Below are 24309 nucleotides of genomic sequence, written 5' to 3'. Positions count from 1 at the left end.
AATGGAAGAAGGGCATGTGAAGAAGGAAGTGGATATGAAGATGGAGTGAAAGGAGAGGTGAAGAGAGAGAGGAGAGAGAGCCAACAGCGAGAGAAAAAAGGAGGTCTCACTTTGAACAGCTCTGCTCTGCCTGGCTTTGGAGCCCACAGAGAAGGGCAAAAGAATATCCAGTACAAGGGAGGTGGGGGTTGAAGAAGGGGGGGGGGGGGGGGGGGGGGTCTGAACTGTTCTACTTACTCGGTGCTGCATCACAAAAGTCTAGTTTTACCGACAACTGCAGTCTCTGAACGATTCAGCCCTGAATGACATCATGCCTAGTACTTCGTAGAGACACTTTTTAACTGCTTTTGATGAAGAGCACTCTTAAGCCATTCCTCGTGATTGAAGGCTTCCAGTTGTGTAGTATTTCTGGATTTACCAGCAGAAAAAAACACGTTCTCCAAATACTGTTTTTAGAAAACAGGAGGGTAGATTACCACATGGCTTTTGGGATCTTTGAGCAAATAGAGGAGGGTCGACCTCTTCTTCTCTGCTTTCCCCTTTTACATTATACAAAGACGTGAGACGTGAGAGTGGTAAATAATCTGAAGCTAGCAACCCCACAGCTGTGGACGTCCCCCCCCCCCGGGAGGCACAAACAGAGAACTCAGCGGGATGATGGAATTCTCCTTGCTAAAGTCAGTTTGGGTTAGGGTTAGGGTTAGGTTTTGAAAACACACACACATATAAAAATGACACACACAGACCGGATAATGACGGTGCTGGAGGGGCTCTTCGGAGTTCCTCACATCAGCTATATTCCGGCATTGCATGCATTATCCATGGTATATATTCCATGCATAATTGAACAGTGTGCAGTCTATGGCAAGTGTAATAAAGCAAATTGGAGTGAATATGCCATGTAAATGATTTGTTTCATGCGGGTCTTCAGATGATTCCGTGTGCGGTTGCGTTTTCCGGGGCAGTCTATAGGGACATGCTTCCAGTTAGGCTATTTTTAAAATAATATATACAGCAAAACTGTCCAATTAGAGCTGTCAAAAAATAGATTCTTCCACCTCCATTGACAGCAGCATTTTAAAGATCAGCTGACACCTCCAGATCTGTGAGATGCAAAGAGGGAGGGGGGGGGGGGGCTCATCATCCTCCCATATAGGAATACAATTCACCACACTCACATTGAGCAGAATGCTGCCAAGCTATTAGATCAGGTGCCCATTTTAATTTGCTTTTGACACAACTCAGACCTGCTCAGAAGCCTTGTCCCAGCCAGCTCGCTTCTGCAAAGTCACCAATTTGATGCTTAAATGGGCGGGTCAACATGCAGCCATCGTTTCATCCCATTCTAGTTCTAAAAAATAATATCATCTTTTCAGTCTCTCCTTTTGGATTTCACCACATGCGTAGAAAGTCACGCATTTCACTCAACGCCCCTCCCATCAGCAGAACTCAATTCATTTTCCCTTCCCGTATTCTTTTGTTTTATTGTCGGCCAATTAATGATCACATTTTTCTCCCTCTAATTAATTGGAAGCAGCGCCGATGCGCACGGTGACGGGTGGGGGGGAGTGAAGTGGGTAAACCGTTTCAGAGGATGATGTGAGGTGGAATAAAAAAGACACACTTTGTGAGCAAGAACAACAATTAAAGGATTTTGGGGGGTTAATATGTATTCAGCAGACATCATTATGCCTCACCCTGAATTGCAAATGATAGTAATTTATTCTGCTGTATTGTAATTAAAGGGAGAAAGCATCTGAAGGAGAGCACGGTGGGGTGGGGATGGGGGGGGGGGGGGGAGGCAAACGACCAGTCTGCAGGCAAATATTAACGATCAAGCATGATTAAGATGTCTGAGGTTCAGTTCCAGTTCCTCGGCATACTTTAAAACACACTTGACATTATGAAACAGCACGGCTCAGATTGATCATTCACCATACGCTGAATAAACTGGCCCTTTAATCGGTGGAATTCCCACAAAAGGGAAGGATCGTGACATTTCTTTGCAGTCATTAAAAAAGAAAAGAAAAAAAAAGAAATCTGGATCTTTATTTTCCCACCTTTTGTAATATATTGTAAGGTATTAATATAACGATAAAGACAAAACTCAAAGCCACACTTTCAAAAAGCTGATGCACGGTTATTTGGTTATTTACATGACATCTCAGCCCAAGAGATGAACTAAGAGAAAATGCAAATGTAATGAAAATGTGATTCACCGTATCGTTGTGACTGGTCCGGATTCTTAATTCACCAGATTGATTTGGGTGTCTGTGTTCAAAGCATCTTGTTTGTCTTTACACAGGATCTCAACAATACGGAGCAACTACTGACTTTGTCCAAATAAATGGAAAGAAAAGGTAGTGGAAAACATTCTATGTGCACTTTGCAAGGCACCGATACTGAGTCGGTATTGTTTACCCATGATACAGTAATAAAGTCTAAAATCAGTGGATTGTGCATTAAGTATCCTTAAAAAATAGCATTATGCAAGAAAACAACACGTGTTTTTTTACTTTTATCAAAAAAGAGGATTTTGCAGATGGGAGGTTTTGCGTTTTGGCCATCGATAATACTGTAATTGTATATATTGTAATATAATCTGTAATCTAGATATTCACAATTGTTATTTACTTACTGCTAAAAGCACTTCTGTTAAGATGCATACTATATTTCATTGCTTGTACTTGTGACATGCTCAATGACAATAAATTGAATCTTATCTTAATTTCTATCAAAATAACTAAACTAAAGCATTAATTTCCTCGGTTTACGCAGCATTGACCAGAAAAGCTGAGCCTTCCTGCTCCGCTTAGTGCCGACAAGATGCATTATGCACACAAGGAAAATCCCGCTGGAGCTAGCTGGAGCTTCTTGCTAACCCGAGTTAACGTGGCCAAGCAAATTTATTCCTACCGGAAATTTATTTTATTTACACAAAGCTAGATCTTTACCTTCAGGGCATGTCTATCAAATGTTTGTATATAAATAGAGCACACACACACACACACACACACACACACGCACACACACACACACATTTAGAATGGAATAATGAGAATCCCTATTTAGCTAATGCTAAAGAGTTAAATATACAATGTATGTCCTGCTCACACACTTTCCGCTGCTATGTAACAGACAGCAACCTTTAAACTCTCGTGATTGTTGTTCTCATCGGAGCACCCGGGCTATGTGAAGAAGCTAACGCCGAACGGGGCAGCGTTTTATTGCTTGCTGAAAGGTTTGTTTGGTTCTGGACCTTCGTGACTTCCAGGATTCTGAATCTGACTTCGTGCATTACTGCACCCACTCAGAATCCGTAACACACACGAGGGACAACGCGGCTTCTTAACTGTTCATTACTAATCTGACAGGCAGTTATTACACTGCTAAAAAAAAAGGCTGCAAAGGGATTAGGATGCTAACATGTGCGCATGATCACCTGAGACCGAAGCTGTAGGGGCATGATTAGAGTTATTTTTAAACACAGCTACTTAATTAAAATGAAAGCTTGTGATAATTGTTTTTTTTTTCTTTTCTCCATGCTCACATATTATTGCATTTGACGGTCAGTCAAGCTTCAGGCAGCAATTAATTCACTGAATTCTGAAACATTGCTATCTAGAGGTGTTCAGGAAATAGCCCCGAGCGGTGAAGCTGGATGAAACGGGAGCTCGAGCCTGTTGTTGGCGCCACTTAAGAGGTACCATCTGCTTCATTCAAAGATCAGCAGCTCACAGGGTTCGCTGTGTGAACATATCAACTACTCTCAAAGTGCATGCATTGTGTGCACCCACATGGATTCATCCTGAGACGGCAGCGTGGGAGGAACCAAGCAGACAACAAAACGGCCCGTCAGACATGTAGAAGGCAAACATATAGTGGAGTGGAAGAAAGACCCACAGCGGGCTGCAGCTTCCCCTTTAGTGGCTTGTTTAGGCCTGCTGACTGGCTACGGGTTGGTTCCCCAGGATAGCCTGGTTCGTTCGTTATCTCACGCTGCCTAATTAGACGCCGACACACCGGCACCTTTGATCAGAGGAGGAGAACCGGAGTAGCACGTACACACTGCACCCCTTTCCATCCTCGCCACATCAAATGACAAGCATGCATATGCATCAAGCTCCTTAGAGAGGCCAGATGCTGAAACAGGTTGAGAGTGAGGGTGCCCCCCCCCTCAGTGTTCGGGACAGTAGCTGATCAGAATGGACTTGAGGTTTCGTGGCAGTTAAGATCCCAGCCGGCTTCAAGTAAAGGACTTCATTTGCATGCTGGATGTGTGAATTGCTCTATAAGCTTGTGGAGGAAACCAGGTGGGGGAAGAAAAAAAAAGAGTGGGCAGGTGGGGTGAGGGGGGGCTTGGGAAGTGGCCAAGCCCAGAGGTGGCTTGGCTGGGGATGGAGAGATCCAGGAACTGTGGCTCTTTGGGTCTGGATGTCGGGTCAAACAGCAGAGAGGAGGTGGAGCGGCAGCGAGGAGCAGGTGCAGCCCAGCTCTCAAACTGCTCGCAGCATCTGTTCCTGGGCCAGTGAGAAACCACCAACAGCCTGTGTTGGGCATGTGTGCGTTTGTGTGAGCGCTGTCTGTGGATCTCTCTCGGTCTCGCTTTTGTCCGTCTCCCTTTTCACCTTTTGACATTACGATGCTTTTCTTCCCATCAGTCACAGGCGACCTGGCAAACCATGCGGTCAACACTGGGCAGTCCCGCCCTCGACCTCACCCTCCCTATCATGCTTATATTAACACAGCACCTGGGTGCCAGGTTTGGCGGGCTGTGCCGACACTGGGTGGACCAGGAGAACCCAGTGTTTCCGGAACCTCAGGGAGCAGCCATGGAGTAAAGTGCTGAGGAGGCTGCAGGCAGGGAGGGGAGCACAGACGTAGTTTGTGCGTCATGTAGAAAATGGTGGCTACAAGTGACCATTCATTAAAGGTCCCATATTCTACCCTTTTTCCACAAGTTAATGCAGGTCCCAGACACTTATATGAAATACCTGTGACAGTCTTTGGTCAAAACATCAAACAGATGCTGCAGGACAGCGTCCGTCATTTCTGTATCAAACAGCTCCGCCAGAAACTCTGTAAACCCGGAAGCTGGCAGCTGGAGTAAAGATCGTTGATCAGTGCTCCTCGCTACTGCGGAACAATTGATGCGGCGATCCTTGCACGACCCACAGAGCGCAGACACAGGGACGCACGCACGCATGTGCACGTTTTTATCAACAGGATTTCTACCGCACGTGCTTTAGTAGTTGATTATTGAACTCAGCAAACTACGAAGGATTGACTGGATAGTTTATTTAGGTGCATTTGGGTTGACCCAAACTCACCATAATAGTGACTTTCTTCATAATATGAGACCTTTAAATAAAAATGTCATGACTGATATGGGGCGGCTCGGTGGCGCAGTGGTAAGCACTGTAAGCAAGTCGGTTCGTCCCCGACTTGTGGCCATTCTGTGAGGAGTTTGCATGTTCTCCCTGTGTCTGCGTGGGTTCTCTCCGGGTTCTCCGGCTTCCTCCCACCACCAAAGACATGCAGCCTAGGCTGATTGGTGACACTAAATTGCCCGTAGGTGTGAGTGTGTGTGTGGCTGGTTGTATGTCTCTGTGTTGCCCTGCAATGAACTGGCGGCTTGTCCAGGGTGTCCCCTGCCTCTCGCCCATTGACTGCTGGGATTGGCTCCAGCTTGGCCCGCGACCCGATAACAGATTAAGCGGTTGGGACAATGAATGACTGATATGGTGGTGCAGTGTCAAGTATAGCAAGAAGGTTCCTGGTTCGATTCCTTTCTCTACAGAGTTTGTATGCTCTCTATCGGCGTAGGTCCTCCAGCGTCTTCTCACCACCAAAAACATGCGTGTGTGTTTGTTTGTCCTTCGTGAGTCCTCACGATGAGCTGGCGTCTCATCCGGGGTGCACCCCGCCCGAGATAGACTCCGGCAGACGAGACCTCGTGACCCAGCGGCCTCGTCCACTTTGTCTACAGAAAAGACGGATGGATGAATGACTCTATCAAGGCTGCTACTAATCTTCATTGCCCAAATAACCTTATTATTATTTTTGCAATTGAATTATTAGTCAACAAAACGTTTTTTTTTTTTCTTCAAATGGATTCTTTTATAGCTGGGGATGAATCTTTGATTGGTTCTGCCAGTAATCAGAGTTGATGCTGACTGACGCTGAGCACCAAAAGCCGCGCAGTCAACCAGAGGACGGGAACCCGACCCCGGAGGAGGAGGCGCTGATGAAGCCACACAAACGGGGCATCTTCTCAGGGAAAGGCATGGGAAACCAGTTCCTGCTTCTCAACGGCGCATAACAGGTCCGAGCATCAACTTCACAGCCAGACTAGTTTGGTAAGTAAAGCGATGCAACATAAACCAATGCAAGTAGCACATTTCTTTTTTTTTTTTTTTTTACAAGACAGTTCCATTAATTGAGGAGTGATGGATCCAAACTTGTCCTCCTGAACATGCCTGTGAGCTGCGCGTTCACAGCAAACAATAAGAAGAGAAACACAGTGGCGTGGGATATTAAACACGCGGCCGCGCAGCATCCAGGATCCATATGGGAGGTTGCTTATTATTGGATGCATGAAAAATAACTCAAAGGGTACCATGACAGATTTGCCTTTCATATTTATACTTCCTGACAGCATGACTTGACTCTATGAGTTTTATTTTATTTTATTTTATTTTTTGAGATATGCAGACATGCTAGTCTGACGCAACCAACAACTCTGCTCCCCCCCCCCCCCCCCCCCCAGTAGCACCACGCCATGATTCAAACGGCTGTCATCCCTCCGTAATGATGATCCATCCTCAGCTATTACCAGCCTGTGGTTCCTCACTTACAAAGCAGATTGGTTGACACGTGAAACATACATCAGCGTAATCCATCCCATAACTCAGGCTTTAGCCAAACAGATGAAATGAAACAGGAGATGAGAACAAGACAAATGCAAGGAAGGAAGAGGAAAGGAATAAGAAAGGCAAGAAGGTAAGAGAAGATAGAAAAAAATCGTCTCATGCACACCTCACACTACAAAAACACCTTTCTTTAAAATATGTAGGGTGAAATAAATATAAGATTAATTAAAACAAGGGCTGTCAATCAATAGTCACTTTACACAACCGCTCCAGGCTTCAAATAAATAAGGAAGGAAAGCAAGAATAAAAAAAGATTTACTGCCTTCAGCTCGGGTGCAAGATACATTTATATTATTTAAATGAGATTATATTCATGAGTTCACAATCTTACTTTATCCTCATCTGTGACAGTTCTGGCTATTCTCTTCTATAAATTCCAGCTATTTTGAAATCTTGGTCATGTTTTCATAATTGAGGCCACCCCAGCTTTGCTGCCACTCGGATTCAGAGAACACAAGAGCATTGAGACGAAGCCTGCAGAGCGTTAGCTGTCTGGGAAGTTGGCTCTGAAGAACACCCCCATTCTGTTACAATTACACATTGAGCTGATTAAAAGACTTGACTTAGGAAAGAATCCAATGAAATCAGACGTCTTTAGAAAAAGGTCGGCCTTAACACATTCCTTTACTTCCCAAATCTGTCCAAAGGAGCTCCAGATTCATAAATACTGGATTTTTAATGAAATAAAAGAATCAATATAATGTATATTTCCACCTTATCTGGACTCAAATTCAGTAATTTGAAGAAAAAAACATCTAATTTTAATATTTAATTATTATAATGTTGTAAATTATAACAGTTTATTTCAAGTGAAAACAGTCTAACCATTTCTTTTGAAACTGAGAGATACTTCTTGGGTACCGATTAATGTGATTAAGGGACTCCCAGATTGATTGACTGTTCTTCTTGTCTCCTGAGGGGTTGCCACAGCAAACCAACCGTCTCCACTTCACCCTGTCCTTTGCATCGTCCTCCCCAACACCAGCCACTCTCATGTCCCCCCTCACTACGTCCATGTCTCTTCTCCTGGGTCGTCCTCTAGTCCTGTTCCCTGGCAGTTCCATCCTCAGCATCCTTCTACCGATATAGTCCCTGTCTCTCCTCTGGACATGTCCAAACCATCAAAGTCTGGTCTCTCTGAACTTGTCTCCAAAATGTCTAACCTTCACTGTCCCTCTTATTGTCTCATGTCTAATCCTGTCCAACCTGGTCACTCCCAAGGAGAACCTCAGCATCTTCATCTCCTCCACTTCTAGCTCCGCCTCCTGTCTTTTCCTCAGAGTCACTGTCTCTAAGCCGTCCATCATGGCTGTCCTCACCACTGTCTTGTATGTTACACTCCTCCGAAATAATACATTTGCTCAATTATATGTTATTATAAATAATTAATGGTCTTCAGCTACAGTATATGAAGAGACCAATAAATGATTCTATGGCAGATCGTCTACACGTTCTAATCAAACGAAACATTTTAGAATGTTTATTTTATTTTTATTTACACCAATGTATGTGTGATTTAAAAAAAGAACAGAAATAAAAAAATTAGGTGCAGCGCACTGGAAAGTGGTGCTATGGTGAGTTATTTTCAGATCAGGCTCACGGGCGATTCAGTTGGTCCTTGCGGGCGACCTGTCTCTAGTATTGTGTGTGTGTGTGCGTGTGTGTGTGTGTGTGTGTGTGTGTGTGTTTGAGGTGCTAATCCCTGCTCACAAAATAGTAGGTACTGTAATTCTCTCCGCTTTCGGACACGGACACGGACACACACGCACACACATCAGTATCCCTTTCTTCCCTTTGACATAGGGAAGAGGAATTTGCAAATCGATCCTGCCAAGGTTGCTATGGAGACCAGGAAGAGAGAGAGTGTGTCTGTGTGTGCTTGGATCAGGTCTCTGTGAGTCGGAGTATCTTCTCCGGTCCTGAGAGGTCACCTTTCACATTATCGTCCTCGTCTTGGGACGTACATGCACGCACGCACACACACCTACACACACACACACACACACGCTGAAGACCCCCTGTGGAACCATTGACAAGGCAATTTCCACTCTCTGCTCCCTGAATACTAAAGGACTAATTTAACAAAGTGTGCGAGGCAGAATCAAAGACATGTGCAAAACATACAGCCTGTGTGTGTGTGTGTGTGTGTGTGTGTGTGTGCATGTGTGTAAGCTTTCAGTAGACGTATGACACGGATGCTGCACGCACTCAGACGGCAGCACGGAGCGTGCATCGCTGTGCTCTAAATGAAGGTCTGCTCTGCTGCGCACTCAGAGGACGGCGCTGCAGGTTTTATTTTTAGCATCAAACGCAGGCCCCTCCTGTCCCTCACGTTGGAGGTGGAGTGATATAAAAAGCTAATCAGGGTGGAGGTGACGCGTGCGCTGCAGCCGTATCTGTCGCCGAGGCAGCCAAGGCCAGATCGAGCGCCGAGTGGCTCGGCGAAGCTTTTCATTACACACCGAACCCGACAGAGATCCCAGCAGAGATCCTCTCCATCACGACCGCCGCCAGGCTGATGCCAAATCAGAATGCATACAGGTAAACCGCCACGTGGATGGCATCAGGCGTGTTCCGCTACGCCAGCGTGGCTATCATGTGGCGGGCCTAGCAGTTCAGCAAGAGCGACGGTGTGGACAGAGAGAGAGAGAGAGACATCAGATCGCGTCTGACAATTGGCCAGGCGGAAAAAAAGACCTCCGTTAATGCCATTTAAAAAGAAAAAGGAGGTTCGTCAAGAGTGCAAGAGGCAGAATCAATAAATATAATGCACCTAAAGTGAATATCTACAAGCCCAAAAGCCTTTTCCGAGCCAAAGAGAGAAATGATGTCATCATAAACACATGTCAAGACGGATGACTCTTCCTCAAGGTTCTTGGAGCTATTCGTACCGCGGGACACAAAGTAACTGCCTTGGGTGGGGCTGTAACTCACCAAATGGGACGCTGTAAAGAGTTTCGATGAAGATGAGATGGATGGAACGATAGCCAAGTCGCCACAGGGGGGAAGAGAAGCCTAAAACGGCGGCAGAGGTAGCCAAGAACCGAGCGGGTAAAAACGGGTGGAGGTGAAATCTGGGATGAAGGACTACCGGAGCAGCGATCGGAGGTGGAGAGACAAATATAGCTGTTCCACCACTTTCGGAAATCTTAAATGATATTTTCTCTTCTCTGGCATTCATCCACGTTGCGTATGAATTCCTTTGAGGTACTTCTGCTCGTGCACGGCACCAGGATCTCAACACTGCACGGGCCAAACTCATCTTGGCTGCACATTTCAATTACAGGAGGCGATGCCGTTTGCATTCATTTGAGAGATTCCTACGAGTCCCGCTCAACTAAAAATCACCGACATCACCCCGTTATGTTTTCTGACACATTCTTAATTCAGACATTTTATCTATAGTCACAGAAGCATGCATTTTATTTTTTCATCATTCTGCTGTTTTAATGCAAAAGCAAAATGCTCTTGTTTCAAATACGTGATTGGAGTTTTACATCTTTTGAGCTACACTGGCTTTTAACAAGTACTCAATTCATAACTCTGTCTCAATAGAAATGCTGCAGAGTACTTCGACAGGGTTGTCTGGATTTCACACTGATCTCGCCTTCATTGTATTCTGGGTTATTCGAGACAGTGAGAAATGCATTAATGCATGTGAAATGTATCGACTTTATTTCAATTGAATATCTGCACAGCTGGAAACTGACATTGAAAACAAAATATTGTCTGCTGTGTTATTAAAGTTAATCAATTTGTCTGAATTTGATGTAGCAATGTTTTTTTTTGAACCATTAAAGCAGAACAGATTTTGTAAGACATTTTCTGGTGATCCAGGTCAAAAGAGAGCTGCCTTGGCAGCGGATCACCCTCCGTTGTTGTTGTTTAAGAAGCTTTTATTTAGGCCGTCCTGTCAGGAAGCGTCATGTGCAGACCCAGAGTGGCTAAAACGCACCATGATCCACAAAGCAGCGATATTACTTCTGCTCCAGTTGACACCAACGCAACCAAAAGCATGTGAAAACAACAAAACCAACATTTAATTCCTTCTCTGAAAAATAAATGAAAAAAATCTGACGGTAATTCCCGGGCTCTTTGTATAATGATGCACTTTGATATCCAAGCAAAAGGAAGCTTCATTTCATCATTATGTCAGACCTAAAATCAAATCAGGCACCTTTTGGGATCAAACGGGAACAGATCTCCAGTTCTTCTGCTCTTGTGGAACAGAAGAAATTGAGCAAATGTGCAATGAAAAAAATTACAGCAGATGGCACCATTTAGGCTGAATGTAACAGCAAAAATATTAAATACAAAGTTGCAAAAAAAAAGCTTTATGCCAGGGAATCAGGAGGTAAAAAAAAAAAAAGCAGCAAGATCGATTTCCCAATTACGCTACTCATTAGTCTGCAATCTGTCAAGCAAAAAGCCTGAGAATGATGACCTTCAAAACTTTCTCTCTCTCGAGCTGAACTCGTGTTTCTTGAGTTAAGAGTCCGTGAATGCAGATCAGGACCAGATTCACAGTCCAGCAGCAGAGAACTTTCATCTGGCCTTCCGCATACAGCATGGCCGACACGCACTTTTCTGAGCCAGCCTTAAGTCTTAATTAGCAGCAGTGCTTTCAAATTAACTCCAGCTGTAATCATTTATACGATCAGGGTTATTAAATATCCTGCTAAATTGAAAACATACGGCAGTGCAAAACTTTGCAACCCAAGTCATTTGTGGACGGCTTAATGAGCCAAGGCCGCAAAACCTTTTGCACCGCTGCCTGAGGCTAGAAGACAATGTCAATTATTTATAGGTGAATATTTATCTTCACTCCTTTTACATCCAATATGCCAGAGACTGAAGAAAACGCCACGCAACAGTCTCGTCTGGCGGGGCTTGTGTTTCGCAGGACCACACGTGGCTCCTGTATCAATAATTTCTGCGCTGCCCTTCCTACTCAGCGTGTCAGATCTCTGAAACTTGAACACAAACGCGGCCGGAACATTCCGGAGCAGCGGATTCACCGAGCAGAGATTGATATGCAAATATGGGCACAACTACACAATGTGCAGCATCTCCAAACACACAAAAGCACATTTCTGACCCTCATACTGGGTGCTCTGTGCGTTCCTCTCCAGCTAATGAAAATGCCATCCATCATATAGAGGATGCATGGGGGAAAAGATTACACACACACACACACACACACACCTCCCAATCATTTCCAAATTGCACTGGCTGCCTCTCACATTTGGGAGACGGCTGCGAGTTTCTCCTTGCATACAAATGTCATTTCCTTTCTGCTTGACTCAAAGAAAGTGACGGGTGTCTGAAAGAAAACAGCATAACAGATGTAACCAGACGGGCGAAGGGAGGAACGTGCACTGGGAATATATTCAACATAAAGCAAGAGGAGCCAAAGATTCAGTGCAGAATAAATTTAGACAGATAACGACTTCTTAAAATTGTGAGAGAATTGATATCAAGAAGATGATTCAAGTTCAGTAAATAACTATAGAAATGATATAGAGATCAGATTTGGGTCGGCTTTTATTTATTTTATTTTTTTGTCTGTCCTGATACTGTAGTCACCAATTAGTAGTTTGCAGGTGAACACAATCGCTAAAACTTATTTAGATGAGCCACCCATCTCATTTGTAGGCGTATGCACATCTCAACATTGATAATAATGCTCTCACCACCAACTACGGTAAGTCAGTTGGGTCAAACCTGAATCAGGCACACTTTAGTGCACACAAGGCTGAGAGTTAAAAAATAAATAAATTCAGTCATGTTGATTTGTTATTTTTTTAGAACGAGGAATGATAATCTTAAAAAATAACACAGATGTAGGAAAAAATATATAAATTGGCTCCTTAGCACGACTCAGCAAAAGCTTTGAAATGAAAAGAGAAACACGCGACTGTCACACGCTGGCTTTTTTTTTGACAACCACTTACATCTCTACTGTCGTCACATTTAGATTGCATTCTGTTATCCGCTTGCAGCAAAGACGCTGATGAACTAAGGAGGGATGCAAAAGACTCCAGGCAATTACATGCAAATGAAAATCTGTCTTCGTAGCAAAGGCGGCGCGCTTCTGACAGACGGTGCGGAAACACCCTGTAAGAAAGCGAGAGAGCAAATCGAAGCGAGGCAGCTTCCCTCTCTCGCTCGCAACACAGAATATCTAATGCATTTAGTTTCCTTTAGTTAGCACCTGCCTCCTCAGAGGCATGTTCCTCCTCTCCAAACTGAATTACCTGGTCTCAATGCAGCAAGTCAGAGCCTGTTGAGTAACAAAGCCAAGTGGAGCTCATTTTCAGCCGAAGAAAGGGATGCCGAGTTTGTGTCAGGCCTCCACTATATCATCCACCTTCCAAATCCCTTACTTTCAACGTGCCGATCCTGGCGACCACTGCTCACACTTGCATTATACCAACGTCTGACCCCCCCCCCAGCCTGACTCACGGCACTGTGCAGGCACATCCACTTTTACAACCCGTCCTCTTTGTGGAGTGAATTACGCTGCTGCATGCAGGAAACGAGCGGTCGGAGGCGCCGGGTGAGGCCGTGCGGCTAAAACGAAGAATTGGGAGGTGAATTTCTTTGTCGGTAAAGATGCCAGATCTGTATCCGATTTGCATCCTTGCTCCCATCTCTGTGTTCTGTGCCATAAGAGGCCTTTCTGTAATGGTAATGTGAATAAGTAATGACAGCAGGAGTGGCCAGATAGTTAGACTGTAAATGATGGTTAAAGAAATGTGTTGTTTTCCCTTTTATTTATGGGGAGCATTTCAGATAGAAACCTCCTCTGAATTATAATGAGAAAAGGATGCAGGGAATCCATCCAGCCTTCTGAATATAATGCAGTTAGAGAGGCCCGCTTGTATAAATTAAATGACTGTTTCAAGCTAAATTCAACAACATTTGTGAGATAAAGTCAGGCCTTTTTTTTATTTTTCATGGTCGGGGTTTGCTTTCCTCGTGAAGTCGAGCAATTACCCATTCAGAGCGCTTCAAGTGGAAAAATCAAGAAAGCAAATCCATCAGAGGCCGAGCTCTGAGATCAAGGCCTGCGCCGGCCGTCTTCAGATTGATGCATTCTGCCGATGCGATCCATCACCAACTTAATCAATTTTGAAAGTAGAAGAAGAGTCTGCTGCGTGGAATCGACTTGCATTTGTGTGCATAAACGACTGTTTGGTGGGATGGAGGAGAGCCGAGGAAGAATATACTCTCTCATCTCATTACTCTCGGCGCATAAAGGAGGCAGGCGGCTGCTTACCGAGCACGCCCAGCCGATAGTTCATGGTCACCACAATCACGTTTCCGTAGGCGGCCAGGACGCTGGCGTCAAACATGTTTCCGGTGCCTTCCATGTAGGAGCCTCCGTGAATAAACAGCATCACCGGCTTCTTCCTGCGGTCACGGATATCTGCTCGGACAAAACAAGAAACGGAAACAAAGTCAATAACAGTATTTATGCAGCTTATATTCTCCCTGATCCCATTTTGTGTCGCATGGAATATACCGAGCAAACAGAAAATTGCAGTTCTGGATGAAAAAAAAACACAAAACAGTCTCAGAACCTGCGTTGCTCCCTGCAGCTTAGAGATGAGCTGGAGGTAATTTAGACATCGGGGAGTGATTCCAGGAACAGGCAGTAACATTAAGCGACACCGCTAGGAGCTAATGATGGGTTTCCTGGTGATTAAAACAATGGAACGACGGAATCAATAGGTAGCGCAGTGTGTCCCAGCTAACCTGTATATCAACGTCTTTGACAGTCTATTTGTTTCTTTCTTTCTCACACGACTGAAACCCAGATACAAAATGCACAGACTGTGGACTCCAAAGGGGTCTCTGCTGCAACGAAGCGTACCACACTGGGGATCACATGGGGGGGTCGTTAAAGCCAGACCCGCGAGGGTTAAAGTCTGAAGGCCATCAAAAGCTTCGAGCTCTTAATATCTCATGTCTGATTTGAATATCCATAATTTTCCTATTTCATTTTGCTCCGTACATTTCAGAACTCTGATAAATGCAAAGTCCAAGTCTCTCTGAGCTGCAGGGGCAACATTATCAGCAGCTTCTTTTGGGTCAATTCCCCCCGTGGGGGGGGACCAGACAAAATGCTGTTTTCTTGTATGCCATCATTTGCGAGTGAATTCTGCCTCAAGGTAAAAAAAAAGAAAAGAAAGATAACTGAAGGACTCCGGTATGAAAATGTCACTTCTATCCCAGAAAACATGGCGCAACCTTCCGGATGAAGGTTGGTTCTGTTGATCCCTCCAGCAACTCACCTGAAGAGTCCGGGATTGTTTTTGTTTTACTTAAATCACCCGGGTTGACATTTTGAATTATAGCTTGAAGAATTGTGTGTGATCAGTGCAAATTGGAAGTTGTTCATCCACCCCCCCCCCCCCCCGCCCGACCTGAATCCGCAGTCTCCTGATGAATGTTCTGAACCACTGAGTATTCTGTGTTTATATTTGACGGGCCTGGTGCAGACGGGGCCTTCGCCCCACACACCCTCGATTGAGACCGACGCTGGGCTTGTGTTTTATTCCAATGAGTAAGCATTACTTTCTCTCTGATCCTAATTTGAATCATGTTTAACGCCCGGTTAACACTGACGATAACAGACCAGAGAGCCACTCTTGCATCTTTAATGAACAGTGCAGCTAATTTAGTAGGCTACCGTTAACCAGCTTGTACATCCTTCTCCTTCTCCCATTCTCTCTGATGACTCTGAGGGTTTCTCATCATTCTTTGTGGGGGAAATCGACGCTCTGAGATTCGGTGTCTTGCTGCTCACCCCTCTGTCTCGTCCCAGTTTATCCTCTCAAGTCGCGCCTGTGTCTTTGTGAACTCTTTGCAGCGTGTCTCCTCCCACCCATACTTCTGATCAACCATTTGTCCTCATGTCTGGCTCTATTCCAGTCCATTCCTTTAGCAACATGCATCCTTCCACTGGCTTCCACTATAGCTTAAAATCCATTAAACTACATTTAGGGACTGCACAATGGAGCTCCCAGCTGAATTTCCAAGATGTTCTGGTACTTCTTTCCACCTCTTGAGCTTTATGCTCCCTCAAATCTCGGGCGTTTGCGTTAAGGTGATCATACCTTCTCCGATTTTGGCAAAAACATCTAAAACTTCATTTGCATATGTTGCTTATTTCCTCCTTTTCAATTGCATGTGCGTACAGAACATCATAACTTTGTGCAACTGCTATGTAAATAAAGTTTCACTCATTTATCGTTGACATATTTTTTAAGAAACGTGGGTTTGGTCCAAGAACGATTCAGCGGTCATTCTGCAATTCTTGAGGCTCAAAGAAAATCCAATGTTTTGAGATAACAAATTCAGAATGACACGAACGAAATTCATACCGTAGCCAAAACTGAGCCGATTCGGTTTGGTTTCACATTTGGCATCTAGAACCCAAAGGAAACCGACATTTGTGAAATACCACTTTCCTGATAGACTAGCTTCTCGGAGCGGGGCTTCATTCAGGACGTTTTAGAGTGCAATCCAGTCAAAATCCGTCATGAGCTGCTTCATCACGTCGCTGCTACTGCGGCGCCGTGTGCGTGCAGGACGGTCCCGAATGAGCCCTCGCCGGTCTTTGGACCCGCCGCCGAGCTGACTGGAAGCGCCGCCGCTCCTCCTGCCGTGAGCCTAGAGCTGTGGCATGGGGACAGTCTCTGTTGGCTTGTGTGTGTGTGTGCGCGTGTCTGCCTGTTGGCTTGGGGCTGAGAGAGCAGTGGTGCAGAACAACCACATAAACACACAACGGCATCTGTTGGAAGGGAAGAAGGATGGAGGTTGAAACACCTGCTGAAACACGCATCAAATATTTCCACACGATCGACACAACAGCAGTGATACACCGGGGTTTAACACGCACACACACGCACGCACGCACACACACACACACACACACACGCGCACTGTATGTTTAATTCACAGCCATTAGGCGAAAGCCGGGACGTCAGACATAAACACACCGGGGAGAGACAAACTTTCAAGCAGCTGGAATAGGAAGTCACTATGGCAACTGCTTCAATTCCGACATCTATCTGCCTCTCTCTCTCTCTCTGAGTCCCTCGCTCTCCCGACGTGAACCGCTCTCACGTGGGCCGGGTCTCTTTTACCGTTGCGACAACAGCCAGTTTCTCTTGTGCACCTTGAACCCAACGTCCATCGCCGCCCCCCCCCTGAATGTAATCTCATTACAGGCTTCATGTGTGCTGCAGATGCACGCGTCTCTGCACTCTGCACCAAGGGATGACAGCGACTGAGATCATGGGAGACAGAATGCAGATGCACCGATGTCCCTGCCCACAACACCACTTAAGATACACGCCAAGCAAGCTGTCACAGTTGACCTGCGGACTCCGCGTCCGCAGATCGGTTAAAGGGCGGGACATTCAGGCACAGTGACAGGCAGGACCGAAGCCCTGCAGGGGTTACATTCTCAAACCCTCCTCTGTCTCAGGCTCTCCGTCTCTCACCACCTCTGGGTTGCTTGTGTTTGTATCACAACGAGAGATTAGCATGCCGAGAGATGGGAAGGTGCTAAGAATCCTGGATTCAGGAGGCAAACCTGTAGGAACAAGCAAACTGCTGCACAATAGAACATTTATTTGAAACACAGATGGGTTTGCTCCTGTGGTGATATTTCATTTCAAGTTGTCCATTCTTGTCATTGCTGTGGAGTACATTTTGGCAGCCCTAGGGCCCCCCCCCCCCTATTGGCCGGGGCTCCAAGCAACTGCCTGGCTTACCTGTCCGCAAGCCCTGCCCCTGAATATATGTACGGGCGGAAATTGTATTGGACCTATTTTAAACTCAATGCAGTGACATTTTTCAGATGCTAGGGGGGGCAATGCCCCCCCCGCCCGCACGCAAACTCCACCTATGCTGAAGGGGTCCATCGTTCACTCTTAAAAACATTTATGTTATGCAGTAAGGTGTGTCAGAGGTGTTTCAGCACTACCAAGATAATCTAAGGAACGCGGTAAAATACCACGTGCCTAATATGCTGCATCTCTGCAGCCAATCAGAGCTGGCGCTGAGTAACAACTTAAAGTCCAGTGCATCATGCTAAGTGCCATTGAGGCCGTTTTTTGGAATGGGACAAGGTCTAACACACAAAGCCCCAACACATCCTGGATATTGTACTCGTGATTGTCTGCCGATGGTAAAACACTGTTGCTGTGCAGGGAAATGAACGTTCATTACTGTGTAATAGATCAGACCAATCTTTCTGTTGCTTACAAATATGATGGCTGATCAATGATAAAAGGAAGTGCAGAAAGATAGCAACAGGTCGTAACCACTGAGCGACGGAAGAAAACACACATTTATCGATGTGTCTTCACTGTTGGATTAAAATAGGTGGAACAGAAACATTTATTTTCTCATCACAGGCAATTTTTGACAAAATAATTTGATTTCAGTAGAGTAGAAGTTCAATGTTCTAGTCTCAGTATTTTAAATGAATACGGCAGTCCGACAACGTGCGTGTCTTTTTAGCGTGGACTGTTGCCCAAATGAGGCTAGGCCTCCATTTGAAAAGCCGTCACTGGGCTACGAACACACACCACTGTGTTTAAGGCATTTTTGGTATATTAAAACACATTTGGAGGATAATTCGGGAATGCAAATTGAGTTCATCAGCTGCCGACACGATTGAATCACTGCCAATGAAGCGCTTGCACAATAGCACGTTTGAGCATCAGTCAAAAGGATGGCAAAGGTGACGCAAGTCCTTTGTTTCATGTGTTGATCTGAGCGAGGCCGCCGCCGCGTCGTCTCTCTGACAGCAACTGTTTGAGGCTGACGTCTGTCTCCGTCGCATGCTTGATGTACGACAAGAGGAAAAACGCACGTCGTGTCAAAAAGAAAAAGAAAAAAAGGAATCGGAATTTCACCTTTTAACAGAAATGAGAAACATTGACGAACAGAAAATTCAGAGAATGAACAAGACTCCGTCTTTGGCTCTGGCTCTGCTTGGGGAAACACGGACCACAAGAACGCAAGATGGCAGAGCGCCGCTGAAGGCTGGCGCCCCGAGGAGTTCAGCATGGCTGCCGATCCTTTCAGGCAGAATGGAGAGAATGAGGCGATTAGCCCAAAACTTGTGTTGGGTGTTCCAGTTTAGCACACAGCCCACTGGTCGCCCTCAGAGACCCCCCTCCCCCGCCCGTCTGTACCCCGGAACAGACACTCATCATCGCCGCCTCCTCATTAACGGACTGATTAGTCAGGGGAAGAGAGCCTGTCGCATTTTCTAAGCGTCAAACGTTGATTTTACGAGAAGGGTTTGAACCGCAGCCTCATCATCTCTAACCCGGCTTCCCTGGGGAGCGGAGAGGCGTGCGAAGGCCCGGTGTGGAGGACGCTGCCTTTAAGAGGCATATATCACTCCTTAGCAGGACGGAGCGCTGATACATCATCTTCCCGTATTAAACCGAGCATGGACAGCTGGAAACGGAGGGCCCTCACCTTCCAGGCAGCCATAATTAAAAAGATATTGAATCATGTCGAGGTGAAATGCCAAGTCAAGGGGAATAACAGCAGGCAGCGCTTTATACCTTCTCCAAATTAGCATTTTGATTTATCCCATATCGGCTCAACTTCTCTCCACCATCTCTATTTTCATTTTCATTCGTTTGGAGAGGGCAACGGGAGCGTGTGCACAAACGCGTGTGAGATAAATATTGACCTTTCATCTTTAGGTTCCAGGCTGTAATAACAGGGAAAGGATGAACTGTCATCTATGTGCAAACACGCAGAGGTTCTATGTCCTTGTGGTCCAATTAACAGAAAGGGGCCACTGTAATGGTCTATAATGGAAGGAATGCATTTGTGGACATGTTGTGTTTCTGAGGCCTGCATTATTACAAGTAGCGCATCCTCCATGTGGAAGTCAAGCTGCACGTCACATCACCAATTTGCATGCCTGGATACATTCCGGATTTATATTTAGACCAAAGCAACCTCCTCATTAAGACATTTTCCTTTGGAAAAACTGCTGCAATTACAGGAGAAAAAGGTTCAAACATAAACACAACAACTTATTCCATTTTTAATGAGCTAAAGCTATGGGGGGGGGGGGGGTTAATGTTATAACATGAATAATGCTGCCATTTTTACCAGGACTCCCTGAAATGTCAAAAGGATATCCGTGGAAAAGGAATAAACAGGATAAAACACTGAAGCATTGAGTATTGAGTGTAAGAAGAAGAAAGTTATTTAGCTGGCAATTGTAATTGTTGTTAATTGCAAATCTGAGAAACACATCTCCCATGTACTCTCCAGTACATGGGAGAAGTCTACATAAAGGTTAGCAAAACAAAAAAAAACAATTTCAAAATTATGGCTCAGAAACCTTCATCTAAGACAAATCCCATGCACAGAAAGAGCCAAAACTCGACTTGTAACCATGGAAATGAAAAAACACCTTAATAGCCAGAGTCTCCACTTCAGTACTTGATTTATGTGTGGGAAAAAAAAGGAACACTTTTTCAGTTGTGAACCAGAAACGCTAACCCTAAACATGACACACAGATGGGGCTGAAGCGTTCTTGCAACCCATGGTGGGGTAATACAACTGGAAACTAGAAAACGACAATCAGAGACTGCAGACCCTCGCCTCCAAAAGACTATTGGATCTTGTGAGACAGTCAACAGGGCTTCCGGATCAGAGGGGTCAAACCTGCTCTAGCTTGCTGCTCCAGAACGTACTACAAGACTCCTTCTGGACTCTTTTTCCCATCATGCCATTCGTGTCCCTCCCTCTTAAAGTGACAGTTTACAGCACAGGCACAATTCCAGATGTAAAAATAATTCTAGAATCTGGATCCAGATCCGGATCAATGCCATTCTCGGGCAGCACCGAGCCACAGACAGAACCTTGCTTGTGTAAAAATTTCAAGTCGATTAGGTTACTAGTTTTTTCGTTATGCGCTCGGAAAGACGGACAAACAGACAAACAGACAAACAGACAGACAAACTCACCCAATTGCAATACCCTCGCCTCCTCTTCGGCGAGGGTAATGATGAAGGACCCCCTATTGCAAACACACGCGCAGCCTGCCTCCTGTGTGTGTGTGTGTGTGCGCGTGGGTCAGTAGAAGGTCAATGGCAGGCCGATGTGATAGAGGGTTGGAGGTGGACAGCGGGTGATGAATGGGATGTGATGAGATGCAGAGCAGCAGCGCTGGCCCACAGGCCACCGAGCGGGGGCTAAGGCTTAATCATTAACGCACAATGGATCAAGGCAAAGGCCGCACTGATTGCATCTCTGCCGTGTGTGTGTGTGTGTGTGTGTGTGTGCGTGCCTCGGTATTACAATACTCGTGAGAACAAGCTGTGATTGCACAAATGAGAACATTTCAATAAGGCCTGACTCAAAATCTATATATCAGTTTTCTGCCGAGGCGAGGCGAGGCGAGGCAGGGGTGATGTAATCGCTGGCGTTTTGTCTGTCCGTCCGTCCGTCCGTTATTAGGATAATACAAAAGGGTCTAGATGGATCTTGATGGAAATGTTCAGGACATGTTAGGCATGTGATGATCCAGAAGAGATCCTGAATTCCGGATCAGTTTGAAATTTTAACATAACATAAAAACCACATTTATGGATTCAGAAATCAGTTAAAAAATCAACTCTGATTCACTTTTACTTTTCATGCTTGGTGTATAAAGACACCAAGAACAATTTAGAACCTTTTGATGATGATGATCTAGATCAACATGTGGACGGTGCAAATCCAGATAGGCGAGGAAGGAGCTGCTCGGCGGAGGTGCTTTCTGAGTGCTTTTCTAGTTTTCCATTTGATTTATTTATCTTTATCAAATCATACTAGTCTAGTGGAGATTTAAAATATATTTTACAAGATTGTCCTCGTCGAGACAGAAACGCTTGTAGCCATAATAAACAGCTGACATCAGTGCAACAGGAAAATCAGCAGGCAGAGATTTTAAATGGAATCTAAAATGGGCATTGATCATAAAAGAGATTGTGCCGCTTCTATTCCATCCATTTATTTCTGAGTCAAACTTCCAGCTTTGAAGTCGGGGACTGTACTTCATACCAGGTACTGTTTTATCTCTCTCTGATGGCGCTTTCAGGGAAGCTTATTATCGTCCGGGAAACAGAATTGCATTTACAAAGCACACTTTAAGAGACTCAAACCCAAAATATGCGGCAACAAAATAAGCGACCTTTCCTCTAGGATTCGAAGGCGGCTCCTTGGCTGCTAATCCCTGTGCGTCAGCGCCAGCCTAATAACATCTTGATTAAAATGTGCATAATTATAGGGCAACAATTAACACTTATACGGCCTCTTAAAAGATGATTACGGCTTAACGCTTTTTTCATCCCTCAACATCCTACAAACAACGGTTTAGTACATTTATTTTTTGGAGCACCCCTGAACGCATCAGCCTGGACATACGGATGAGCTGTGCCACTGCAGGTTGAGGAGAGAACCACATTAGGCAGAATGAGAGGAAAACGCTTTCAGACCAGAGGCGTTACGAGACAGGAGACAAACCGCTTCAAGCCTTTTGAACGGAAACGTCTGGATCACCAGGCGGCTGCAGAATGACACACAGCTCACCCCAGCGCTCCCTCGTCCGTCTGCACACAGATGAGATTCATCTTGAACTGATTTGGTGTCGGAAAGGAAAGGAGATAATCTAGAAAAGTTCACACACAGGAAATACCAAAGACCAAAAAAGACGTGTTGGCCTCCCAAAAAATATAACGACAAACAACCGCTGCTTAGCATGCATGTAGCTATGATGACAATTAGCGGGATTTTTGTCAAGAAAGATGTTTCAATACAGGCCTGGAAAAATCAGTGAGCAGCTGAAAAAAATAAAAAAATAAAATACAATCATCCAAAAGGATTTTGTGCAATTCGAGGCAGCGGTTGATGCTCTGTGCTCAGGCAGCTCCACCCTTTGCTCCTTCGTATTTTTAGAGCAACACCGCCCGTGTGTGTCTCCCTCTGCAAATTGGACCGCGATGCTTTTTCTGTTCCTCCACAGATTAAGTGGAGGAACAAGAAAAAAAAAAGAAGCCGAGGGAAGGAGGAGCACGGAGATGAGTAAGGCCGCTGGGAATAAGGATAGCCGCCCTGGCCTGTCTGAGAACAACACACTCGTTCCTCCGCTCCATAACAGCTCCAAAAACACAAAGTGCTCCTCTCTGATTTTCTCCTGCTACACATCTGTCCAATGTATTTCAACTCCCCACCTCCGCTCCTGCTACCAGCCGGCGCTCTCGCCTCTCTTCATCTAGCTTCCTGTTCCTCTGGTCTTTCTTTCTCTTCGCCCATCTTTTCCTCATCCCTCTATCGTGGGGTTCTGTCGCGCTCTCCTTCCCCCCCCCCCCCCCCCCCCCATTAGTATTGTAAATAATGGTTGGATTAGGATGACTTTGTTTTGCTCACAATTAGAGAGTGGATCAATTCCACAAATTGGGTGGATGGGGAAGCACGTGCACGCACACACACACACACACACACACACACACAGCCACTGACAAAGACGACAGCCATTGTCCTTGATTTCCCAACGCCACCTCTCTCTCATGCCTTCCTCTCATCTGTTTTCCACATCCCTTTCTTTCAATCTTCAGCCAGTTGGACTTCACTTTCACTTGACCCCTCTCCTCTTCCTCCCTCCCTTCCTTCTGCTTCATGCATAATTGCATTTAAAATAAATAAATACATCCGGACACATTCCTTCATCTGGATGCATCGGCCCAAAGTTTAACAGATTCTTTCTTGGCTTAAGGCTCAACCTTCCGTCAGGTTTCAGGAAACGTTCTCATCTTTTTTTTGTTGTTGCATAAAACAGTCAACAAACAAACAGACATGGGTGAGTGAATAAGCTCATTGGCAGATGGGAATAATCATTAATCATCCCAAAGAGTGGGATCCCATTCCATATCATTCACCTCCTTGGACATTTTTTTAAATCCCTTTTTCTATCCTGACCAATGACCCGCTCTGTTATTCCTGTTGAGGGCGTGGCTTAACCAGGCTTCCACGCACATACACACAGACACAAAGCAGAAGAGACAGCAACACAAGCTGAGCATGGAATTAGGACTCCGATCAGTCTGTCCTCCTTAACCAGGAACACTATAAATGAAAACATTGGCTCTGGAGCCGGTATTTTTCTGGAAGCAGCAATCTCAAACCAGCTCTAGGTCTCATCACAATTCACGGATTATCAGCGGCCTGTCCTTCCTGATGGTTAATCTGATGTGCAGATGCAAATGGTGCGTCTGCTACAGATCTGCCGCAGCTAACACACACACAATTTCCCGTGCAGCAGGCTTAAAGAGAGCT

General features: G+C 45.3%; 1 protein-coding gene across 1 annotated transcript in view; it reads right to left on the bottom strand.

The window, feature by feature from the left end:
- nlgn2a (neuroligin 2a) overlaps positions 1-24309 on the bottom strand; it is a 79317-nt gene that overhangs the window by 29091 nt on the left and 25917 nt on the right. Inside the window, exon 3 of the mRNA XM_068756025.1 lies at positions 14215-14364. Coding sequence (XP_068612126.1) covers positions 14215-14364 — 150 coding nt within the window. The remainder of the gene's footprint in view (positions 1-14214; positions 14365-24309) is intronic.

The sequence above is a fragment of the Brachionichthys hirsutus genome, chromosome 23, assembly GCF_040956055.1.
Source record: "Brachionichthys hirsutus isolate HB-005 chromosome 23, CSIRO-AGI_Bhir_v1, whole genome shotgun sequence".
Classification (NCBI taxonomy): Eukaryota; Metazoa; Chordata; class Actinopteri; order Lophiiformes; family Brachionichthyidae; genus Brachionichthys; species Brachionichthys hirsutus.
Note: the sequence above shows the minus strand (reverse complement) of the source record. Positions and strands in the feature narration are given on the sequence as shown.